At 53.2% G+C, this 21,150-nt stretch overlaps 8 protein-coding genes across 8 annotated transcripts; 5 read left to right on the top strand and 3 right to left on the bottom strand.

Moving 5' to 3' along the window:
- Positions 1–552: 552 nt before the first annotated feature.
- Positions 553–2,834, top strand: P152DRAFT_412628 (uncharacterized protein). The gene is made up of 5 exons (XM_033676987.1): positions 553–1,041; positions 1,095–1,123; positions 1,172–1,211; positions 1,260–1,545; positions 1,593–2,834. Exons 1-5 carry the CDS (start codon positions 790–792, stop codon positions 2,729–2,731), a joined length of 1,746 nt encoding a protein of 581 aa, XP_033535750.1. The 5' UTR covers positions 553–789; the 3' UTR covers positions 2,732–2,834.
- A 380-nt stretch (positions 2,835–3,214) lies between these two features.
- On the bottom strand, positions 3,215–4,389 carry P152DRAFT_261570 (ARF/SAR superfamily). Its single transcript, XM_033674796.1, has 5 exons — positions 4,372–4,389; positions 3,915–4,325; positions 3,588–3,832; positions 3,466–3,531; positions 3,215–3,416 (listed from the first exon to the last, which is right to left on the bottom strand). The coding sequence occupies exons 2-5, from the start codon at positions 4,066–4,068 to the stop codon at positions 3,324–3,326; spliced, it is 558 nt and encodes a 185-aa protein (XP_033535749.1). The 5' UTR covers positions 4,069–4,325; positions 4,372–4,389; the 3' UTR covers positions 3,215–3,323.
- A 549-nt stretch (positions 4,390–4,938) lies between these two features.
- P152DRAFT_456345 (Mob1/phocein) lies at positions 4,939–7,029 on the bottom strand. The gene is made up of 4 exons (XM_033678980.1): positions 6,826–7,029; positions 6,143–6,453; positions 5,980–6,094; positions 4,939–5,931 (listed from the first exon to the last, which is right to left on the bottom strand). The coding sequence occupies exons 1-4, from the start codon at positions 6,846–6,848 to the stop codon at positions 5,346–5,348; spliced, it is 1,035 nt and encodes a 344-aa protein (XP_033535748.1). The 5' UTR covers positions 6,849–7,029; the 3' UTR covers positions 4,939–5,345.
- A 156-nt stretch (positions 7,030–7,185) lies between these two features.
- P152DRAFT_456344 (uncharacterized protein) lies at positions 7,186–8,962 on the top strand. The gene is made up of 3 exons (XM_033678979.1): positions 7,186–7,522; positions 7,576–7,735; positions 7,786–8,962. Exons 1-3 carry the CDS (start codon positions 7,362–7,364, stop codon positions 8,854–8,856), a joined length of 1,392 nt encoding a protein of 463 aa, XP_033535747.1. The 5' UTR covers positions 7,186–7,361; the 3' UTR covers positions 8,857–8,962.
- P152DRAFT_512547 (XAP5-domain-containing protein) lies at positions 8,623–10,376 on the bottom strand (the record flags this gene model as incomplete). Its single annotated transcript, XM_033682755.1, has 3 exons — positions 8,623–9,455; positions 9,510–10,050; positions 10,129–10,376. 3 exons carry the CDS (start codon positions 10,374–10,376, stop codon positions 9,099–9,101), a joined length of 1,146 nt encoding a protein of 381 aa, XP_033535746.1. The 3' UTR covers positions 8,623–9,098.
- Positions 10,377–10,638: 262 nt separating this feature from the next.
- Positions 10,639–11,736, top strand: P152DRAFT_499671 (uncharacterized protein; the record flags this gene model as incomplete). The annotated part of the gene is made up of 3 exons (XM_033682301.1): positions 10,639–11,181; positions 11,226–11,347; positions 11,399–11,736. Exons 1-3 carry the CDS (start codon positions 10,868–10,870, stop codon positions 11,734–11,736), a joined length of 774 nt encoding a protein of 257 aa, XP_033535745.1. The 5' UTR covers positions 10,639–10,867.
- A 3,394-nt stretch (positions 11,737–15,130) lies between these two features.
- Positions 15,131–15,628, top strand: P152DRAFT_261525 (uncharacterized protein). The gene has a single exon (XM_033674795.1). It carries the CDS (start codon positions 15,219–15,221, stop codon positions 15,567–15,569), a length of 351 nt encoding a protein of 116 aa, XP_033535744.1. The 5' UTR covers positions 15,131–15,218; the 3' UTR covers positions 15,570–15,628.
- A 481-nt stretch (positions 15,629–16,109) lies between these two features.
- P152DRAFT_261364 (cyclin-like protein) lies at positions 16,110–17,919 on the top strand. Its single transcript, XM_033674792.1, has 3 exons — positions 16,110–16,509; positions 16,559–16,774; positions 16,835–17,919. The coding sequence occupies exons 1-3, from the start codon at positions 16,350–16,352 to the stop codon at positions 17,536–17,538; spliced, it is 1,080 nt and encodes a 359-aa protein (XP_033535743.1). The 5' UTR covers positions 16,110–16,349; the 3' UTR covers positions 17,539–17,919.
- Positions 17,920–21,150: the final 3,231 nt, after the last annotated feature.

Here is a 21,150-nt window from a genome sequence, read left to right as displayed (position 1 = left end):
AAATTGAAAGTAATACGGAGGTCCATCCCGTTTACGATGAAGCACGAAGTCTGATATCACGTGATATCACGTGATTAACGACTCACTTTTCGGCAATGAAGATGTTCGAAGTTTGAAAGAAACATGTCTGGATGTATACGCAGATTAGTTTAGTAATGACTTTTACTATCCAGACTATATACTAGCATAGCAGAAATGGTTATTCCTTAGAATCGATTTTAGGAGATGCAACTGTGAAGACAACAACTGCGAAGACAACAACTGCGAAGACAACAGCCGTGACGACAACAGCCGTGACGACGATTAATTACTCCATTTCCACCAACTATCAGGGAAGCTGAGAGGACTGAGTCAACGGTAGATTAATATATTACAAAATCATATCTGAATATTCTAGCTTGTAAAAAATCAGGCTCAATGCTTAGAATATTTAGCTAGAGCTATTAAGTGGTGGGTTGGTGATATAGATGCTGCTGATACTATTTTCTCCCTTCGACATCCACCATGCCTCGCAGCTGTCACCTGCAACCGTCATCAAATGATAATGGGACCGGATCACAGCATTTCACGATGGCTTGTGATGTCGTAGTTTTTGTCATGTTATGTCCGAATCCTGGGGGTACCTGAGACATGGTGCTCTGCCCACGAGGACAGAGGACAGAGGTCACGCGGTAGATGCCTTTCTTAATATCAAAGTTGTGTTGTGTGCTTTCATCTTTCTTTCAAGAACTACAGCTATTCTTACGGTCATAGTGATATTCAGTCTTTACAGTTGCGTCTTGGTTCAAAATGTCGACCGTGGAGTCCATAGAGGATCGCTTCTGCAATATACCAGAGGCGCCAGAATATTATATGAGCCTCGATTCGGAAGAGATTTCATCTCAGTTTAAAGATTTTGATGACAGCTTTGGTTTTAGGATTCTGGACGAGAGGCTGCGGCGGGCTCAAAGTAGGAACTTTGTGTTGGATTTTGGGGACGATGCCGCTTGGTGTGCTTTTGATCTGAATACAGACGCGGTATCCAAGTTGTTGAGGTCGAAAGTAAGCCCTTCCACTGCGTGACCCAAATACACTCTTGGACTTATCATGATCAGAGGCCAGCATCGCTACACACACGATGGATGTTCGTCAACCGTCCCTTGCTGTCGTAGGCTGAAGCTAATTGATGAAGCAATATATGGCTCCCGGACCAGCAGCGAGAGCTATTAACAGTACGTCTCCAACCCCCTTAGAACAAGCAAGTAAGTTTAAAAAGTAAGGATATCGCCAAATACTACGATTGGTCTCCTCGTCTCCTGGGGCTCATGTGCTCGCCGCCCATCAAAAGAGCCTCCAAATCGCTGTCCACGCCCCAGAGCGGCTCCGGAATCCTACACTGGAGCTCCGGTCGCTCTGCCCGCTCCAAGACCTCGTCCGACTTCTCCGCCGCCCTCGAAGAAAAAGTCGGCCTCGATGGGCTTCCGAAAGTGCGCGATCAGGAGTTGAATCACTACACCCTTGCGTCCGAGGTACTGCACTGGAGCACCGTCGACTTCGGCCGCAAATGTACGGCCACCCCCTATCCTTCCCGCCACCCAGCTAACGCGCCGCAGACGTCTCTGTCGGCTACAACACCCTCCACGACGTCTCCTCCAGCTCCGTCCGCCAACCCTTCTCCTCCACCCGCGACGTCCCCCCCGGAAAGCGCGTCTGGACCTGGCTGATCTACTGCGAAGAAAAAACCGTCATCGCCGTGCACGAGGACCCGTTCCCCTTCCGCGACGCCGCCCTCGACCCCCACGAGCTGCACGCCCTCACCATGGTCCGTCGGAACCTCACTAACGTCTTCCGCCAGTGCTCCAAGGCGCACGACTCCTCGCTCGACATCCCGCTGATGCAGCTGCCGATCCGGAAACGCGTGGGTGACAGCATGGAGGAGGCGGCGCATAGCGCCACCGACGCGCCCGGGCTGCTGTTCTATAGCCTGTTCGACGACTGGTTGACCAGCTACGGGCTGATCGGTCGCCGTCAGTACTGCTACGCGGACGAACTCAACCGGCTGCGCGAGGAGATGCTCACGCGCGCGTCGCTCGCGCACGTCTCGCATCTGCACGCGCTGGGACGGCAGCTCTCAGCGCTCAAGCGGCTGTACGTGTCGTACGAGTCGATCGTGGAGCGGATCCTCTACAAGCAGGAGATCTCGCTAGCGTCGCTGAAGAACTCGAACGTGCTGGGATCCGGACTGGATTCGCCGGCGCTGCAGGTCAGCACGGCGATGGTGGACAGCGGGAACCTGATGGGGGTGGCCATGAGCAGCGCAGCGCGGGTGCGGTTCGAGCGGCTGAAGGACATGATCCGGCTGTACGCGCTGCGGGAGATCAACGAGAACCTGGAGCTGAAGGAGGGGTTGATGGTGATGAACTTCAACTTGATCGCGATCAAGGAGTCGTATTCGGTGGAGCAGTTGACGCGGACGACGCTCTTCGTGGCGAAGCTGACGATGCTGTTTATGCCGGTGTCGTTGATGACGGCATACTTTAGCTGCGCGTTGGAGGATGTCACGTTCTCGAGTCGAGGGTATTGGACGGCGTTTGGGGTCGTGTTGGGGTTGTCGTTTGTGGTTCTATTTCTCTTTTCGTGGATCAGTGGGACGTTGGATGGGCGGATGTTCTACGTTCCGTGGACGCAGCGGTTGTGGCTGTGGCTGGAGGGGATGGTGTGCCGAAAGGAACCGCCGGACTCCAGAGATTGACTGGACAGCTACCCTACCGTTCACGTAGGCAGAAGCATACCGACGGAAATTCAGGCACGGGACGGACATGGACCACTCGAAGAGGAAAGATACACTTCATAGCAGCTACTCAAAGGAAAGATTCAACCGACAACACAAAGAACCAGAACCGACACGTCGACATGTTGTAGCAAAGGAAGAGAGTCTTGAGGGTGTGTTGATGGATGAGCGAGCATATCTCTCCCCCCCCTTCCATCAATTCTTTCGACCAAAGTGAACGCAACGCCTTAGATTTTGCTTGGAACAAAGTTTCTTTCGAAGCAACATCTCAAAGCCTCCCGGTAATTTCCCACCCCCCATCCACTAGTTCCATGTGGTTGTGTTCGTGTGTTTAGGATGCAACTACTACGCCATCGCCCACCAATTTGTAAAAAAAACTGCCGTTCTTGGGGAAAAAACCCAAATGCCAGAACCCACGACTTTGCCCACGGTTTCGAGAGGTGGGGGATGGAAACCAGATGTTTATCGATAATCGGTTTTGCCGCACGTGGAGAGAGGGTGGATCGTAACGCGCGTAGGTCCCTCCAGTGCTGGAATCGGGCGTGGTACGAATTTAATTGTGCCCGGCCTTGCGGAGGGCGTTGCTGAGCCACTCGAGACCTTCGTAGAGACCGTCTCCGGAGGTGGCGCAGGTGGATTGGATGTACTAAGGGACGAATCAGCGATGTTCTTGGACCGGTGGCGGGTCGACTTACCCAAGCACGTTGCCTGAGGCTGTGAAGGCCAAGCTTGTCAGTAATCTCGGCGGCGTTCATGGCGTTCTAATCCATCGTTAGCACCATTCCCTCATTTCACACGCCGGACTGTCAAAACCCACCGGAAGATCCTGCTTGTTGGCGAAGACCAAGAGCAAGGCATCCCTCAACTCGTCCTCGTTCAACATGCGCTGCAGCTCCTCGCGCGCCTCGACTATACGGTCACGATCGTTGCTGTCCACGACGAAGATGATGCCCTGGGTGTTCTGGAAGTAATGCCTCCACAGCGGACGGATCTTGTCCTGGCCACCGACATCCCACACGGTGAACTGGATGTTCTTGTACTCGACCGTCTCGACATTGAAGCCTGTTCCACCGGGAACACGCCGGTTAGTCGTGCTCATTGGACGCCCGAAAGGAGGTTAAGGGTGGGCGGAGAAAAAACGTACCGATGGTTGGGATGGTGGTGACGATTTCACCCAATTTCAGCTTATACAGAATGGTGGTCTTTCCGGCGGCGTCCAAACCAACCATCAAAATGCGCATCTCCTTCTTGCGCATTAAATTTAGCTTGTCGAACAGCGAGGAAATGCTGAGACCCATCTTGGCGGTGTGGTGTCGAGATGGAACCTAGAGGTGGTATGTGATGCGTGTCGGTGTGGAGACTCGAGAGAGATAGGGCGGGAGGTGCCAGATGGATGGAATTCCACGGTCTAGTGCACGGGTCGGACGGTTAGCTGAGGGAATTCTCACGGGAGGCATGCGATCAGGAGGCAAGGGTTTATCGAAACCACGACCGGGTCGATAGGGTGATTGACGGTCGTGATGGTTGAGGCACACCGATATGACGGATGGCGACGCTGAGCTGTGTTCGGAGTGGACTAGAAAGGGGACCTGGGTGCTTACCTGACAAGATCCAAGGGGGTGAATATGGGACGGGAAGATGGATTTCAGTGAAGGAGAAGTTGAAATCACGAGTCGTCGATAGATGGATAGTAAGCCGTTGGTGTACGGGTTGGAGTGGATTGGGGGAGGTGCAGTGCATGTGTGTCCTTGGGGTGGAAAGTTTGAGTGTCGGGGATGGACGATGCCAAGCTGGGAAAGATGTTGCTGACTAAGGCAACGGAAGAGCCAGCTGGCCCCCACAGAAGCAGGAGAACACTGGATCGAGATGATGCACCGCCTCAAGGGTTCTACTTCTACAGACAACACCTCTGCATGAAGTGAATCCTGAATGACAGATTGGATGAATCAATGTGCTTTGGTATTATCGAATTACCTTCCGCACAAGCAGAGCATCTTATACCCTTCGTGGGAATTATTGCCGGTATCGAACAGCTGGCTTCTTGAGCGAGTTGAGGCCGTGATGTGGTGATCATCCCTGCACACTTGCACACCGTCAAAGAAATTCTGCTGCCTGTAATCTGCTGGTTTCACGTGCAAAGCTGATCGTCAGAGATCTGTTGAAGCCTAAGACGATCAAGGAACAGCCGCCAGCTTTGCCACAACAGCACCAAGTTACGTGACGAGGATTGTCAATTGTCATGGAGGGGTGCATTCAATTCTTTGGGAAACGCGACCTAGTGCGCCGTTCATGACAACCTGCCCCTCAGCACCCGTCTGGTAATGTTTGGGCATGTTTGGACTTTGGAATCGCTATCAACTCTCTCTCCCTTCAACATGTGACGCCATTTCATGCTTAGGAAAACATGCCGGTGAGGTAACTCCTGCAAGGTGCCTGCCTGATTCTCACTCCCTCCATAACCCCGAAACTTCATCTGCTGCCGTTACCCTCGATATTTGCACACACCGAGTCCTCTGTTTTCTCCTCGTAAACATCATGCATGCCCTAGGGGCCGTTCATCAACCGTTCCGGATCGTCAAACCGCGGTGGCCGTTCCCGGAACCGAAGAAGTCGGCGTCTCGGTGCGCGACGATGATTGCGGCGTGTTCGCGTTCTGCGGAGCGGCCGACAACAATCCCCGGGAGACCCAGATCTCCATCAACGGCTGCATCGGCTCTGTCTCCTTGTCGCCGATCAGGCCATACAGCTTCCCCACGTTGATGAAGTGGATGAAGCACGTGTTGAGCTCCTTCCAGGCGCTCAGGTGCCAGAGGTCGACCCAGTGGCCGTGGTAGAGGTGCGAGTAGCAGCGCATCATTTGGCGGTACATACTCTTCAGATCGTTCTCGAAATTCTCGGGGAAGCCGCTGGCTCGGCCAAGCCAGTCCCGGCCGGTGAGGGCGGACATGGATGAATTCAGGCTCGTGGGGCCGGCGGCGATGGGGGTGTTGGCACCGGGGGTGTTGATGCCTCCGAGGGCACCCGTGGCTGCGCCAGTGTCGATGGGAAACAAGGACGGATCGCTGATCTTGCCGATGATCCACCGTTGGACAAGTTCGATATAACGGCAGGCAGGAATCTTGATAGGCCGCTTAAGGTTGTCCAACCATGTGTATGTATGTCTAGACGCCGTGAGCTTGCAGAATCAATCCGAGATATATATCACATACCCTGCCGCAGACATGGTGGGACAGCATTTCTCATTGCAGATTGCCTCTCCAGTCCGCTCATCGGGGCATTTGATCACTTGGATCATGCTATCAAGCAACCGATATTGCTCCACAACTGCCAGGAGTTAGACCCGCTAAACAGAAATCACAAGTGGCAACGAACCTTGATGTGCGAACCATTCGCCTTCCTCGACAAGCTGCGGCTTTGCAGCCAACGTCATGAAGTTGCCTTTGACGATGATGGCGGAATACTCTTCTCGAAAGAAGAACGGGGTTTTGCGGCCCTGGGCCGATTCCGGTTGGGTGGTATCAACCGACATCCCCGCTGAGAGTGCTGGTGATGCGGGAACAGGAGGAATGGAAGGTGGTGCGGGAGAAGGAGATGGAGCGTAACCAGTGGGTGAAGGCGCTTGCTGTCCGTTCCCTCTCGCTGGGTTGTTGCCGTTTTTATTTGAGGCACGCCCGAACCCTCGGCTTGGATGCGTTAGTGACTTAGTGATAGGAAACGCGGGTGAAAACACGCATGCTCTGTGCTAAATTGACAGAACCAAAACGGTCGATGAGGATTTTGAAGCTGGTCTTATGGATCAGAAAGACCTTAATACCGTGCCACATGTGTCTTGTCTGAAGCCTTGCTGGGCGATCCTAAGCTTTCAGCCATCCACCGCCCAATCTCACATCACGAAGCCTCAATCTTGCTATTTGAAAGCTGAAAAACGACCAGTGGAATGGAAGCGAGCAGATGATAGCACAGTCTTGCGGGGTGTGTGGTAGATGGCATGGTGTATTCATATGACCCAACGTTACCAGGGAGAGCTAGGAGATGATGAAACCCAGGTCACTCACACACTTGAGAAGAACGACGCCATTTATGCAGGTAACCCCCCGGGCCTGTGCTGCTCCGGCACACCGCTATCGCTTGAATGAGAAAGTCCGAAGGGTGAGAACAAGTGGGATCGGGGGAGAATGGGGAGAATCAAGGGCGCACAGCGGGATATCAAGGGCGGAATTGGGGACATATCATTTCATGCAAATCGACTGGCTTCTTTCGGTCGGTGAAGGGGAAGTTGACGCGGTGGAGGAGCGGCAGGCGCATGGACCTGCTGGACGGCAAGGGCGACCGGGGTGCACCGCGTTCCTTCGGTCCTTCCCCACTGCCAAACTGTCCATTCCACTTTCCCTCTCAACCGCCACAGCCTCTTCCAGGTTTCTGCCACTGATGCACGTGACATGCTTCAATCGTCGCGTTCCATTGAAAGTTTAACACCTACAGAGTGCAGTGCTGCTTGATCGGAATCACAGCGCTGTAGCACCGTTTAGATTTCCTCATTCTCAAAGTCATCGGATCGCGCCGAAAACCCATTCGTCTAATCCCTCCCACAATGTCGGATGAGGACTCCCCCCTACCGGACATCTCTCCTGAAGAGTTGAACGGAGATGATTCCGACAGCTCGCTTCCTCCGATTGAGGAAACCCTTCGGCAAGACGCCGATGACCTCTTTGGGGAGGATGAGGATGACGATTCGCAGGATGAAGCACCACGGTAGGCCACGTCGGCTTGTATAAATATCGTCATGCTAATCAGTATCTCTACAGGAAGCGGCGCCAACTTGATGATGAAGAATTGGACTCGGGCGACGATGACGGGCGACGCGATCGCGATCGGTCTGAATCGGCTGGAATGACCGAAAAGCAGCTCAGATTCCATATGATTGAGCTTGCGCGTCATGCTATCCCGGAGCCAGATGATAATGAGGTAAGGAGGCTGTGAGCAAGCTTCAGTGATATTCCGATTAACGCCCTCAGTTTTACCTTCTCAAAGTTCCAAACTTCCTTGCTGTCGACCCTAAATCCTTCGATCCGGAACTGTTTCAACCACCCGTTACCGATCACCACTCCAAGGGCAAACCATCCGATGCCTTTTCCGCCTATACAACTGCCATGACAACCGTACGATGGAGACACTCACCCTCGAATCCAGAAGAGCTTCAATCAAATGCTCGCATTTTGCGCTGGTCTGACGGTTCTCTTACATTCCAATTCGCGCATGATCCCACTACACAATATCAAATCGAAGGCAATCCACTTGCCCCTCCTCAAACCCGTCCTCCCAAGCCAACACCCCTCTCCGGACCCGGCAAGAAAGCTCAATCCGCGAAAACCTACAACCCAACCCTTGACTCCTTCACTTACATGTTTGCCCCCTACTCCGACGAATCCATCCTCCGCGCCGCCCGCAAAGTCACCGCCGGCCTTTCGATCCTCCCCACCTCCGCCTCCAATGACGCCGCCCTCCAAGAACTGCAGCGCACCCTCCAGCGCCCCCGCGACCGTCTCACCGAGGACGGCCCCGTCCCGCTCCTCAAACTCCACGAGGACCCCGAACTCGCCAAGAAGAAGGCCGAGGCCGCCGAGAAGGAGAAGCTGCGCATGCTGCGCCGCATGGAGGCACAGCAGAACCGCGAGCGCGATCGAACGCACCGCGTGCTGGAGAAGAGCGGGGTGCGCTCGGGGAGACTTACGGCCGGTGGGCTCGAGGACGAGGAAGGGTTCGGTGGGTATCGGCGATCGAAGCCGAAGTCGAGGCGGCCGCGGCGGGATGATTACAGTAGTGACGAGGAGTATGGGGATGTGCGGGGGCGGACGAGGGAGGACGAGTATGATGAGGAGGATGACTTTATCGCGAAGAGCGACGACGAGCAGGAGATGGAGGAGAGTGAGGAGGAAGAAGAGGAAGAGGAGGAAGAAGAAGAGAAGAGGCCAGCGAGGCGGGAGGGAACGCCGAAGAGGACGGAGAGGCCGGATGATGATGCGGGGCCGAGCAACGCGCGGGTGAAGAGGAGACGGGTGGTGGAGGAGGATGATGACGAGGAGTGATTTGGGTCGGGCGCCAACGGGGATTTGGATTTGACATGATGGAAGCAAAACAGCATAGAGAGCGACAAATTAACGGCAGGCATGGTTATCTGCTTGATAAGGCAAAGTTGCCAGGTAGTTGGATTTTAAATAACTATCCTAATTGAAGAGGGGTGCGGACATCGCTGTCGAACTCTATAGGCCCCGGTGCCCGGTTCTTCAGAAATGATCCATTCGTGCTAGGGTATCTCATATCCACCACTTCAAGAGAAGAAAAAGCTATTTCCCTCCGCATCCTTTCGAACGCTATTGCTGTAGTCCTTCGTCGGATCAAACTCCTCCCATATGTTCGCCGGGTAGATGTGCTTGTTCCTCTCATACCACCGCCGATCCACCACCTTGGTTATTGTCGGGTCATCGTCTTTGCCTTCAAGTCCCTCCAAGTTGGTAGATGGCTTGGCCTTCTTCTCCGGCCGCACCATCGGATCGTAGTTTGTGAGGTCTTCCGTGGGTGAATCTGTGGTGGTCGGGGTTGCCGCGGTTGGCTGAGCGGAATATTCGAAGATGGGACCATGGAAGCCGGCAGTCTTGTTAACGATGAAGTAGTAGAACTCATAATGCTGCGAAAAAGTCAGCTCGATGTCCTTCCATAACACAAAGAGAAGAATACTAACATGCGGTACGATCATCTCGTTCCTAACCAACATCAGATCATCCACCCCGACCCTCGCCCACTCCCTCCTCCCTTTGTCCCCCCCCACCCCCAACTCCGCCCCCACCTTCCTCGCCTTATCCAAAAACAACCAGATATGCTCCCCCTTCTTCACCGTGCACACTCCGCCCGGCACGCTCGTCCCGTCGTAGAACACAAACGGGATCGCTACCTCCGTCGCTTTCACGGCTTCCTGCATCACCAGAAACTCCTTCCGTAGCTGCTCCCGTGTCTGCGCTTCCCGCAGCAGTGCCCCTTTTGTCATCGCCCGCGGTGCCAGCACCGTTGTGTTCGGCCCTATCCGCTTCTTCAGCGTCGGCGTCCCATCGCTGTCCGCGCCGGTCGTCTCCACGGTGCTTCGCCCGTCTCCTGGCGTATGGGACCGTGATTTCACTACATCAGACGTCGCTGATTCATCCTCTTCATCCTCATCTACCGCAAACGACAACTTCCCCTTCCTCGGATTCCTCCGCTTCTTCTTCGCGGGCTGAGGTGTCGCAGCTCTGTACTTCGATAATCAGCATCCGACCCACACACACGAACCCAACTATCATCCCCATGGCATCATCTCAAAAACTTACCCGTCGGGGGTCGAAGCGCCGGAGGCGGGGGAGCCGCGGCCGAGGGCGGGATGTTGCGTCTCGCGGTCGCGCTGCTCGAGGGCTTCGGCGCGGCGTTTGCGGAAGTCGGAGAGGTGGACGAGGCCGACGGTTTGGGATTTGAGGAGGTCTTCGGCGGTGGCGTTCTGTGCGGTGAAGCGGGGGGGGGCGGTGGTGGTGGGGGTGGAGGTGCGGGATGGGGGTCCGGAGGAGGAGGAGGGTGGTGCCATGGTGGATGATTGCTTGGGTTGAATCGGCAGCTGGAATTCAAAGCGCGAGGATTCTTTGCTTTAGATGTTGGAGATATCGTAGTACTTCTGGTTCGGTCGTGGTTTGGTGATGAGGTTGAGAGCACGCGACGTGATTGGAAGGTGCATGATGCGCTAACTATATTGGGACTAGCTTCAGTCGCGAGATCACGTGTGCCCATCTCCCCTCTGAAATATCCAACTTCCAAGTCAGGACGACAATTTATCGCTTCCTACCTCCGTCGCATGATGAACCGACTTCTATCAAGTGCCTCATCTAGAAATCTGTATCGCGCCTGGACTCGCCATTGGTAGCCCTGTGGCTCATTTCCATCAATCCCATTGTCATTTTCCTTCCCTTTGTCCTACTTCTGTCACTGCTCCTTCAGTCCTTAGCCATTGCAGCGTGTCAAGTCATGGGCGATTAGTCTCCACTCATCAAGCTCCCTCAGAACTGCGTCTCGTTTTTTGCAATGGATTTCATTCTGCGCTGTAACTCCACCAAATGTCGTGTTCAGCTCGTCGACCGTACAGTGGTCACGACCTGCAGTCATATCTTCTGCCTCCAATGTTCTGAGTCTTTAGGCCTTTCCACTGCAGCAAGCCCGACAAGAAGATGTCCAGCTTGCGACCAGCTGCTGTCAAACCCGGACGATGCCATGATTCAAGTCCTTAACCTGTCCGAGGAACAGAAGTCTACCGTGCTCAGTGGTCTCACGCCTGGGACGATCATGGAGTGTGCTGGTCGAGCGATAGGCTTCTACTCATACCAGGCGATGCAGGAGATGTTTGTAGGATCCGAATTTCCAAGACTAATGCTGATGATGCTAGACTGTATCAGGAGTACTCGGTGAAGCACCTGACGGATAGGTATACCGCATTGAAAAGCGAGATGAATCGTACGGTCCAAGAAGCGAATACAGAGATGAACTCTTTGAGAGAGAGGATCAACTGTATGGTCAGATGCGAATATCGGTTCCATTAGGACTGCTAACGATCTCTAGCCATGAAATCAGAGAAAGCAAACCTCGAGGAGAAGAACCGAGAATTGGTAAACGCGTTTCGGGAGAAGAGCAAGGCACTGCAAAACACCCAGCGGATGTATCAGGGATTGAAGGCCCAAGTTATGGCGACTCATACCGAACATGCGGCGGCCGAAGACGCGGAGAATGCTCTGAACAACATGTCATCTCCACGCTTCGAACAACTTGCTCCGCCGAAACCGAGAGGACCATTCTCCCAATATTCCGGTGACGGGCTCACTTCGAGAATTGGTACAGCTCGCCGCATGAGTCCGTTGCCAAATATGCTGCATACGCACCATCAACGTTCGGTTCTCTGAGATTTTCATGTGTTGGTGCACGCTAATATCAATACAGAAATACACCGTTCGATTGGAACACCAGCACAACGCACGCCGATTCCAGTATCACTCAATACACGCCGATCTGGAACGCTAAATAAGGCTGGACAAGTGAGGCATCGTGCGCCACTGTCTTCCATCGATCCGAATTCGGTCAGCAACCTCAACTTCCAAGGTGCCGAAGAACCAAAGGGAGGATTGCCTCAATTGAACCGATCATCGCGAAGATTCAGTCATGGGCATGGAGCCTCGACATTTTCATTTTAGCCTGCCATCGTGTTGCTCTGTAACCGTTCTATCCTTGCGAATCTTTACGCGACTCGAATGACATAATCCTCAAGCAGTTCTTTGTTGGGTTTGAAGGCGCCATACATAACGAATCTATTTTTGGGACAATCGTTTACAAGAGTAATTGTTGCTTAGGCATATGATTCTTTGTTTGATGGACACTTTCATTGTGCAAGTGTCAGCTTCATATGAAAGACCATTGAATGTCTTTCGAGTCCATACCAAACTGGGAGTCACTCAGTGGCAATCATTCTGATATTCACTATTGTCAACCTCACGTCGTCATCACAAAGTCTTGCTGCTAACCTACAAACCCACCGTCAACTCTTCCTCAACCTTCAAGTACACCTACCTCTACGAACAAATCCGAATCATCAAACAACAATTGCACTTCAACGAAGACGATTCCTCCAGTTCACAAGGTCATGTGCTGGCTAAAGGTTGATGAGGCTGAAGCTGGTGTATGGGAGATGGCATTGGACTGCGAGTATCCAGGATGCACCACCTCCAAGGACTACGATGCGGCATTTACGGGCGTCTAAGAACGATCATGCTACGGTGCCACGATGGTTAGACAACTCATTCTGAAGTGCATTCACATGCTAACTTAGGAAGATAGGAAGCCCGATTAGCAGTGGTTATCGATATCAAGTATGCCAGCTGGCTCGAAAATGGACACGGCGTCGTTCTTCGCACGGAACATGCGAGACAGTGGATTATTGAGCAGGAGGGGGGAATTCGGCGACAGGCTATGCTATCTTAGTGAGTGGCAGAACTCCCACATAACTGCTACAGGATTGCTAACTCGCTTATAGGGCAGTGTCTTCCGTTTCGTCGCTTTATTCCAATTCTACTTATGGTTGCAATCGAAAATACCAATACTCAAACTCTCTCACTTCTATACTGATCGTAGATGTCATTGCCGTGAAGAAACGCCTCTAACGGACGAGCCACATGGCCCAGCAGCGTTTCTTAAAGTCTAACCTCATCAGTTGGATACCTTACGGATTGGAGCATTTTCAATTCCACTTAACAACTCGCTTATACCCTCGCCACCTTTGATTTGCATTGTCCTAGTCCTTTGTCGGGCGTCGAATCACAATGGGTTTATGTCTCAATGAACAAAGGAATTGCTCCCTCGATGCTACTTTTAGAAACTGAATGCCTTTGATGGCAACAAAGAAATCCAGGGGAATATATCACACTGGTCCGTCCCATGACTAACATACGAAAGTTCGCCAATTATTTACGATTTTGTTACGGCCACTTGTTGATTGAGTCCACACGAACATAACGATTCTTTTGCATTAGGATAGAGATACTCTGACACCCACCAGGTTTGAGACCAGTTTTGATTTGTGATGGCTGATTCCTCAGATACAACACCAAACAATAGGGCAGGCCCCAACACACTCCCTATCGACACTCCACACGATGACGTCGACTATGTCGAACACTCAGACCAAGAGAGTTCCGATCTCCCCGTACAAGATAATTACGAATGGTCCAATGATTTTTCATCAATTACTATGGCCGGCGAGGCTGAAATGCGATCAGATACCGACTCCGACAGCGATTACTCCGCAATGAGTACCAATATCTACGAACAAGAAGAAATTTGTGCGATCGTTGCTGACGGGCTGGAGGAAGAGATGCAGGAAGTGACGCCTGAAGACAAGGTGAGATTCCATCAAACCTGGTTACGGCGTGGACAAATCGACAGCGTACGCCGCTTCGGCGAGTTCAAAGACGATAGAAGAGATGATTTTGAAATGCGCAACGAATATTTGCCGAGGTCGAAGAGTCGGTTGAGTCAGGTCATGTCCGCCTCAGACGGCGACGCACACGGCGCAGGCTCCTCAACCAACGAAGAGCTTGCAGCTCTCAGGTCGTCGGCACCCTCCCCAGGCTCAATATACTCCGAAGACTCCGATCGTGTGCTTTGGCGGTACGCTGGCAACTTCAGCCGAACCCTCAGTCTAGTCACGCCTGCTAAGCATAAATCTGGCTTTGAACACATTGGCGTTGTTCAAACCAATGATGATGGAGACAGAGAAGAGGGCATGAACGCTATCACTCCCAGGTCCGAATTCGAGCAAGGCGAACTATCAGACCGTCGACGGCCGGAAGGAGAGGAGGATCTCACCCCCAAAGACCATAAACAATTGGCGATCCAGCGACTAGATTTGCTGAGCAAGGTTGTAGCCAAGAAGAAGAGATTCCGTGATTCGGTGTGCAGCGACTACAAACAAGCAAATGAATGTGTTCATGTTGCTATCATGGAAAAGGAAGCGCTCAAGGAACAGGTTTCGAAAAAGAAGGGGCAACTGGAGAAGGCAGAGAGGGAACTCAAGTATCTGAGTAAAGAGTATAACGAGCTCCAAGTCACTAATAAACTGCTGCACCAGGAACAACTGAGCAGGGATACACAGCTTGGATCCTTGCACCGAGAGATTGACCGGTATAAGAAGGCCAATTCCACGGGTAGAACCGCCTACAAGAAGCTCCAAGCGACCAACGCGACCCTCGAATCCAATCTGGCGGAGATGAACCAGACCATCGCTCGCATGGAACGGGTTCGTATTGACCAGAGCAAAATCCCTGAAGCTAGAAATCCGACGGCCGAAGGCAATGAATCGGCACTCGAACAAAAAGAAGAGGAACTCCGACAGCAGGCAGAGACCGTCGAGAGGCACATCAAAGAGCTCGATTACAAGCACAAAGAGATTGACCAGCAGAATGCTCGAATCAAACAGCTAGGGATGCAGCTCGGTGACATGAAGAGGGAAGTGGCCGCGTTTGAAATGGCCGAAGAGGCACGAGAACTCGCCCGGCCGCGGAGTCCAACGCTTATAATCGAACAGCTGCAGAGGGACAACAAGGGCCTTCGACACGAGACCGCCAAAATGCAAGTGTCGTGGAAGGTGGAGGAGTGGGAGGTCAAGCAAAAGGAGACGCAGATCAAGAAGCTGGAAGCCCGGCAGAGGGCCAAGGAAAAGGAGAACGAGGCGCTCCGCGAACGCACCGCGACGCTTCTCAAGCGGCTCCAGAAGTCGGGGAACTTTCCCAGTACCGCCACCGTCGAGGATCGCGCCGCTGAAGAAGCCACCGCCCAACGCCGAGCTCGGGTGCATGACGCGTTGGTCAAACAGAACGAAGCGCTGACCTGGCAGATGTCCGAGGATGCGTGGCAGTATAAAGCCTACACGGAGACGATGATCGCGGGGATGGCGAAGTTGCGGAAGGAGGTGGATCGGACGAACGCGGCGAAAGAGGTGGTGAAGCGGAAGCACCATACGATGGTCGAGTTCTATACCGACATGCAGCCAGAGCCGGCGCTCATCGAAAAGGTCGAGAAGCAGAGACGGTTAAGACAGGAGGCCATCGAGCGGGATCGCGAGAAACGGAAGACGTTGCTAGAGAAGCATGACCAGTTCCATCAGTATCTGCATGATTTCATCGATGATCGGTCGAAGATCCTGGCGGACGGCTGTCCCATGGTCTATGACGGGGAGGTACGGTGAGTATGATGGTTCTTATTTTAGCAGTCATGAGCATGTTTTATTCAGTAATAACCATTTAGGCCTGGAACTGAAAGTGAGGAGCGAGAGGGCGGAAATGAGTCGAAACCTCTTGTGAAGGCATTGGTTGTTGACAAGGCCTCGATGAGTCAGGTCCTTAACATGATGAGGGTACTATTCCGTTTTACAACCTAGATGAAGTCGTACAATATGAGGATGGTTTGAAGGCCGTATTAAGTAATACTAATGAAGATGGCAACCTGATTTGAGTCCGGATATCAATATCAATATCAATATCACGGTCTTTCCGAGGGCAAGACATGTCTCTGACACTTAGCATTGTAAGCCATAAGTAGTTAAGTACAAGTGCCCGTCTGAATACTCCTCCTGGTTAATCCAATTTCACTAGAAGTGTCGTTGTCGTTGAAGAAGTTGGTAGTCTGAATGTGGTCGAGATAGGCCTGCAGTCGGAGTTTGATGTCGTCGGATCCCTGCCAGTCCTTCTCTAGACCCTGGAAAGAGTTGAACTTCATCTTCAACCTCAACATGGGCATAAATATTGAATATTATGGCTTGCTCTTGTGAGCCTCTATGAGCACAAATATTTGGAAATACTCACTACATATGTAATAACCTAGGATCTCCCGACAACTAATGCAACGCAAACGACATAAACTCCAGTATCCTCACCCCCGTGGATACACCTAGCATCCAATTCTTAATTCTACCACTCCAGTAGATCTATCCTTTCTCAGTATACCGACGGACTGTACCCGTTTCAGCATGGCAGCCAACTACTGGGACTCATCTCAACGCCGCTACTGGACGTTCACGCGCCAGGAGCTCGCGGATATCCGACAACGGCTGGAAGACAAGCATCGGCATCTGGTCCAGTTATATCCACTTCCCGATCGTCGCTTACTGAATATCTTCTTCTGCCAGCGTGAGTCCTGGTGAATCAATATATAGATCGAAAGCTGACGGCGGTCTAGAACTCCAACGCTTCTCTAAACGCGGCACGCTCGGCACTAAGCAGCAAGCGCTAGCAACCGCTCAGGTCTACATGCGACGATTCTATTCGAAAGTTGAGATCCGTGAGACGAACCCATATCTGGTTCTCTCCACAGCCTTATATCTCGCCTGCAAGGTGGAAGAATGCCCACAACACATCCGCCATGTCGTTGGCGAAGCACGGCAAACCTGGCCCGGTACGTTCCCTTCCACCCCCATCCCCCTAACCACCCCCAACTAACCCTCCCCCCCTCCAGACGTCATCACCTCCGACACCTCCAAAATGGGCGAGACCGAATTCGCCCTCATCTCCGTGATGTCCAGCCAACTCATCGTCCACCACCCCTACCGCACCCTCCTCGACCTCTCCCCCACCTTCAACCTCTCCCCCGACGAGCTCTCCCTCGCCTGGTGGATCATCAACGACCACTACGTCACCGACCTCCCCCTCCTCCACTCGCCCCACGTCATTGCCCTCACCGCGGCCCTCCTCGCCGTCGTCCTCAATCCCGTGCAGGCGGCGTGGTCCGCCGGGAAGGAGAAGGAGCTCGCCGCCATGCGCAGTGGCGGCGCCGCGGCTATGCGCTCGGACGGCGACCCCGTCCAGAAGGTCGGCGCGATTCTGCAGCATGGGATGCATCAGAATCGCGCGGTGCAGGCGGCGATGCAGTCGGTCGTGCAGGCGGCGCTCGGCAGCGCGTTCAGCGGTGGCGGAGCGGCGGGACAGGAACTGCCTGGCAGTGGGAATACGGGAGGGGCGGGGGGGGCGCCGACGCCGGCGCTGTCGGCGAAGGTGCAGAAGATGATGAATTGGCTAGCGGAGAGCGAGGTGGATATAGAGGCGATGGTGGATTGCACGCAGGAGATGATCTCGTTGTACGAGGTGTGGGAGACGTATAAGGAGAAGGATTGTAAGGAGGTGATTGGGAAGTTTGTGAAGGGGAGGGGGTTGGATAAGTGAGTTGCTTTGGTGAAAGGGAATGCATTGCGTTTTGGTGTTGGATTCGGGGGGTTTGGCGCTGTATGTGGCTGCTTTGGCGATACCCATTCTAATTTACAATGTCTATCTTCGTTCGGGAGTTTTGTTCACGGAGTCTTCAGTCTTGCCGTTCAATTGTCCGAGTGATCCCGCTTCGATACGCGCAGATGCTTTAATATTGCTGCAGACTAAATCGGGACATCCTACTTCTCGATGACCGTCAACATCCATTAGAGATAATATCAAATCCTTTCAAGACCTTCAAGCAATAGCTTCTTGGGTTGAGTCTAGATATTCCCCATAGTGGTCCATATAGTCCGTCGTCCAGTGCATAGCCTCACTGATTTACCACCGTCCTTCGACTTCGAGAACACCAGACCCCTTTGAATCCAATCAGTGATCCCCAGACCTCGCACTCCTAACCCCCTCCATCCCTCATCTATATCCTCCCCCTTACATCCCCAATCCACACACCAGGTCCCGGGACCACCCCAGCCCATTCATCTATTTGATAACGTCCCAACAGCCCAACACTCACCCACGCAAGGGTCGCGATAAGGCCAACCTAGAATCCGCGTCCCAACCGGCCCTCTGCGTTGACCCGTTGCGTCAGTGGTGCTAGACTGCTGGGACGGGTCGCGAGGAGAGGAAGGAAACTTGCCCCGCTTCGTGTTTAGGGGATGTGAAACGCACGCTAGTGCTATACAAGGCGAGAAATGGCGTAGGTAAGGCATTATTGGGAGATGGGCGATATGTCGAATTCTCGGACTCGCCTTGGTCCTGGGGTTCGAGAGACGTTGCGTTGCATTTCTCGAGATTACTATCAAGGTGGCTTACTGAGCGCAAGGGGTCGATCAGTCTGGTCTGCACAACGGACGACGAGCAGGCGTATCGCGAACAACATTCTGGTACATGTAGCTCTTGGTCGGACGATTCGGTTCATGCGTACGGATACCAACGGCATTCACTGGCGCGGTGCGGAGTAGAGGGTATCACGATAGCATCTGATCACGCCAGTCACTTTGATTTGATAGGAGTTTTCAATGAACTACCAGCACTGAGCGACCACCACTAACGTATAGTGAACTTCCGATCTCATGAACGCATGACAAAGTCCTAGCATCTCCAAACCGCCTAACATCTCGCGAAACATGCCGCTCGTCTGCAACGGATACCTGCCGCCCCTTGCGGCGAATTTCGCATGTCCGTAGATGGGAGCCTGCATCACATCCCAGAACAGGAACGTCGACAGTCAGTGGTTGGTTGGCGGATTTACCGATGGAGGCGGGGTTGGAGGCTGGTGAAACGCGGATGGCGGCAGCGAGGGGTTTCGGATCGGATGCGGGTTGGGGGTTGTGGGGGACTCAGGGAAAGGGGAGTTGGATATCTGGGAGATGTCGCCAGGGTATGATATTGCTCACGTCAGATTTCGAAGGGGAGGGATGGAGTTATTGGAGATAGCGAAATAGCATGGGATTTGGGGTGGCGAATTGGATCTGGCATGGGGGGATGATGAAGGCAGGCGTCGAGGGAAGGGGAGGAGATGCTGCGATGTTCCTTGCTGGACTGGGGGCTGGGAACTCGTAGACTCGTAGTACAGGAGCGATTCGTGATAATGAAGTACCGAAGGCGTGGAGATATGGTGACGCAACAGCAGAAAGCTCGAGTCGATTGGGTGATTTCAATTCCAATTCCATTGCCAATTGACGGCTATCGGTATTACGTAGCTTACCGTTTGCTGCCGTACGACGTGAATTTCCCGTGTACTTCTTCTGAAAGCGTGAATGTAGTATCGGTCATGTCACGATCTTGCCTGGGGTTGTTAGGCGTGCCGATCACTCGATCCAAGGACCAAAGTCGTCCGACAAACGACGGAGGAGAGATGGACACGCGATCGGCAGATTCTGGAATGGTCTGCGACAGGATATCGAGGGTCGAAACCTCATCTCGTCATTGGTTCATCTTATCCGCCCGTATCTCCTTCGGACTGCGAACAAAGACGATGTCTGGAGAGACGGCACAACAGTAATGTTGATCTCGTGAATCTCAACCGCCATACCCCGCGATCGTCGTCACGAAGCATTCGGCCGTTTCCGATGCCAATATTCATGATCAATGATGGCATTGGGGCTCCATGATCTCAACGCACCAGCCAGGGCGGTCGCAGGAGCGGTTGGAGGCTCATGGCGTCTGGGAGCGCCCAAATTTGGTGAGCCAGGACGCCGAGGCCGCCCGAGGAAACTCGCGCAATTGGCGGAGGACGCCACCACCCGCCCAATTGCAAGTGTTTTACGGATGGCAGGCGACGGACAGTTTGAAGGGATTGGCAGGCAAGGGTGTCAGCTCACAAGGCGATCGCTGAGCCCTTGACCTCACGATATCATCTGCAACGAAGCTAAGGTTTCTCAGCCTTCGAAGGAGGCTGAGGGTCATTGGGTGGTTGAATTAGCGTGCATAGGGAAGCTTTCTATTCGAAGAAACCGAGAGAAAGTCCTGCAGGAGACAGGACGAGCAAGGAGGGGAGGGCAACAACAACAACAACGACGACGAGGAGGTTGGAAAGCGCGACTGGATCCTGGAGACGATTGATGCAATTTGAGACGAGCCTGAGATGGGGCGAATTGTTAGCTGCAGGGAAAGCGGGGCGAGGGCTCGATTGTTGTGGATTTTGCCCTGCCACCTTGAGATCTTTTTTCACTCTGCTACGGTTCTCCATTGGCAATTGCATGCATCGCCCCTGCCGCGTGCCGATATGAATGAGCACTTGACACCGGCTCTCGACCAGGGGGTGGCCGCATCGAGGCAAGCGTAGGCGCCGCAGTTGCCCCGCAGACCAATCAGGTGGCGATCTAACGTGTCCACCGCCTCCAATGGAATGGACTTGTGGAGTTGGACTGGAAATGGAGGTGCATGGATGATGGAATCGCGAAGTGAAGGTTTGGAACAGGTGCGAATCCAAGAGCCAAATCGTGGGATGCTGGTGGAATGCTGGTTAATTGCTGGATGAATGCTGGCTGCGCAAGGCTGGAAGCAGGAAATCGGGAGTGAGATGAGAATCGAGGCGCTTCATGATAGTGTAGATCCAATCAGATTGATGGAATCCCCCTAGTCAAAACTCAAAAGGCCTTAGCACGAACTGTCGAATCATCAACCCCCAGAAGGCAAAAACCCGCCCGTCTGCAGCAGCATCTCGCTCTCTCCTGCCGCCGCTCTCCTGCCTCCATCAAGTCCAGCTTCATCTTGAAACAACGTGCTTCTTCGTCGCCTTTCTCGCCTCCTCTCCGCATTTCGCTCCACTCACATTCTTCATCTTTATGGGAGTGACTTCACCATCTATAACAATCGTTTTTCATTGGCGTCATTGCTAGATTACCATCGCATTGTAATCTGCAGCTCGTTACTCTCTCCGGTTCCGGTTCCGGACTTGGCTGTTCGTTCACTTCGTTGGCGTCATTCCACTGGCCCAGGCACCTGACTCTGCAGTGACTGGACAGTGGACAGACTGCCCTGGATCACGGGACCCGCCGGCCACACAGACCACAGCCGCACTTCTCCTCAAATCCTCCCACCACCGAACCACCGCAGACTCCAACT

This window comes from Eremomyces bilateralis, assembly GCF_010015585.1.
Source record: "Eremomyces bilateralis CBS 781.70 unplaced genomic scaffold P152scaffold_5, whole genome shotgun sequence".
Lineage (NCBI taxonomy): Eukaryota > Fungi > Ascomycota > Dothideomycetes > Eremomycetales > Eremomycetaceae > Eremomyces > Eremomyces bilateralis.
This window is presented reverse-complemented; position numbering and strand designations above follow the sequence as displayed.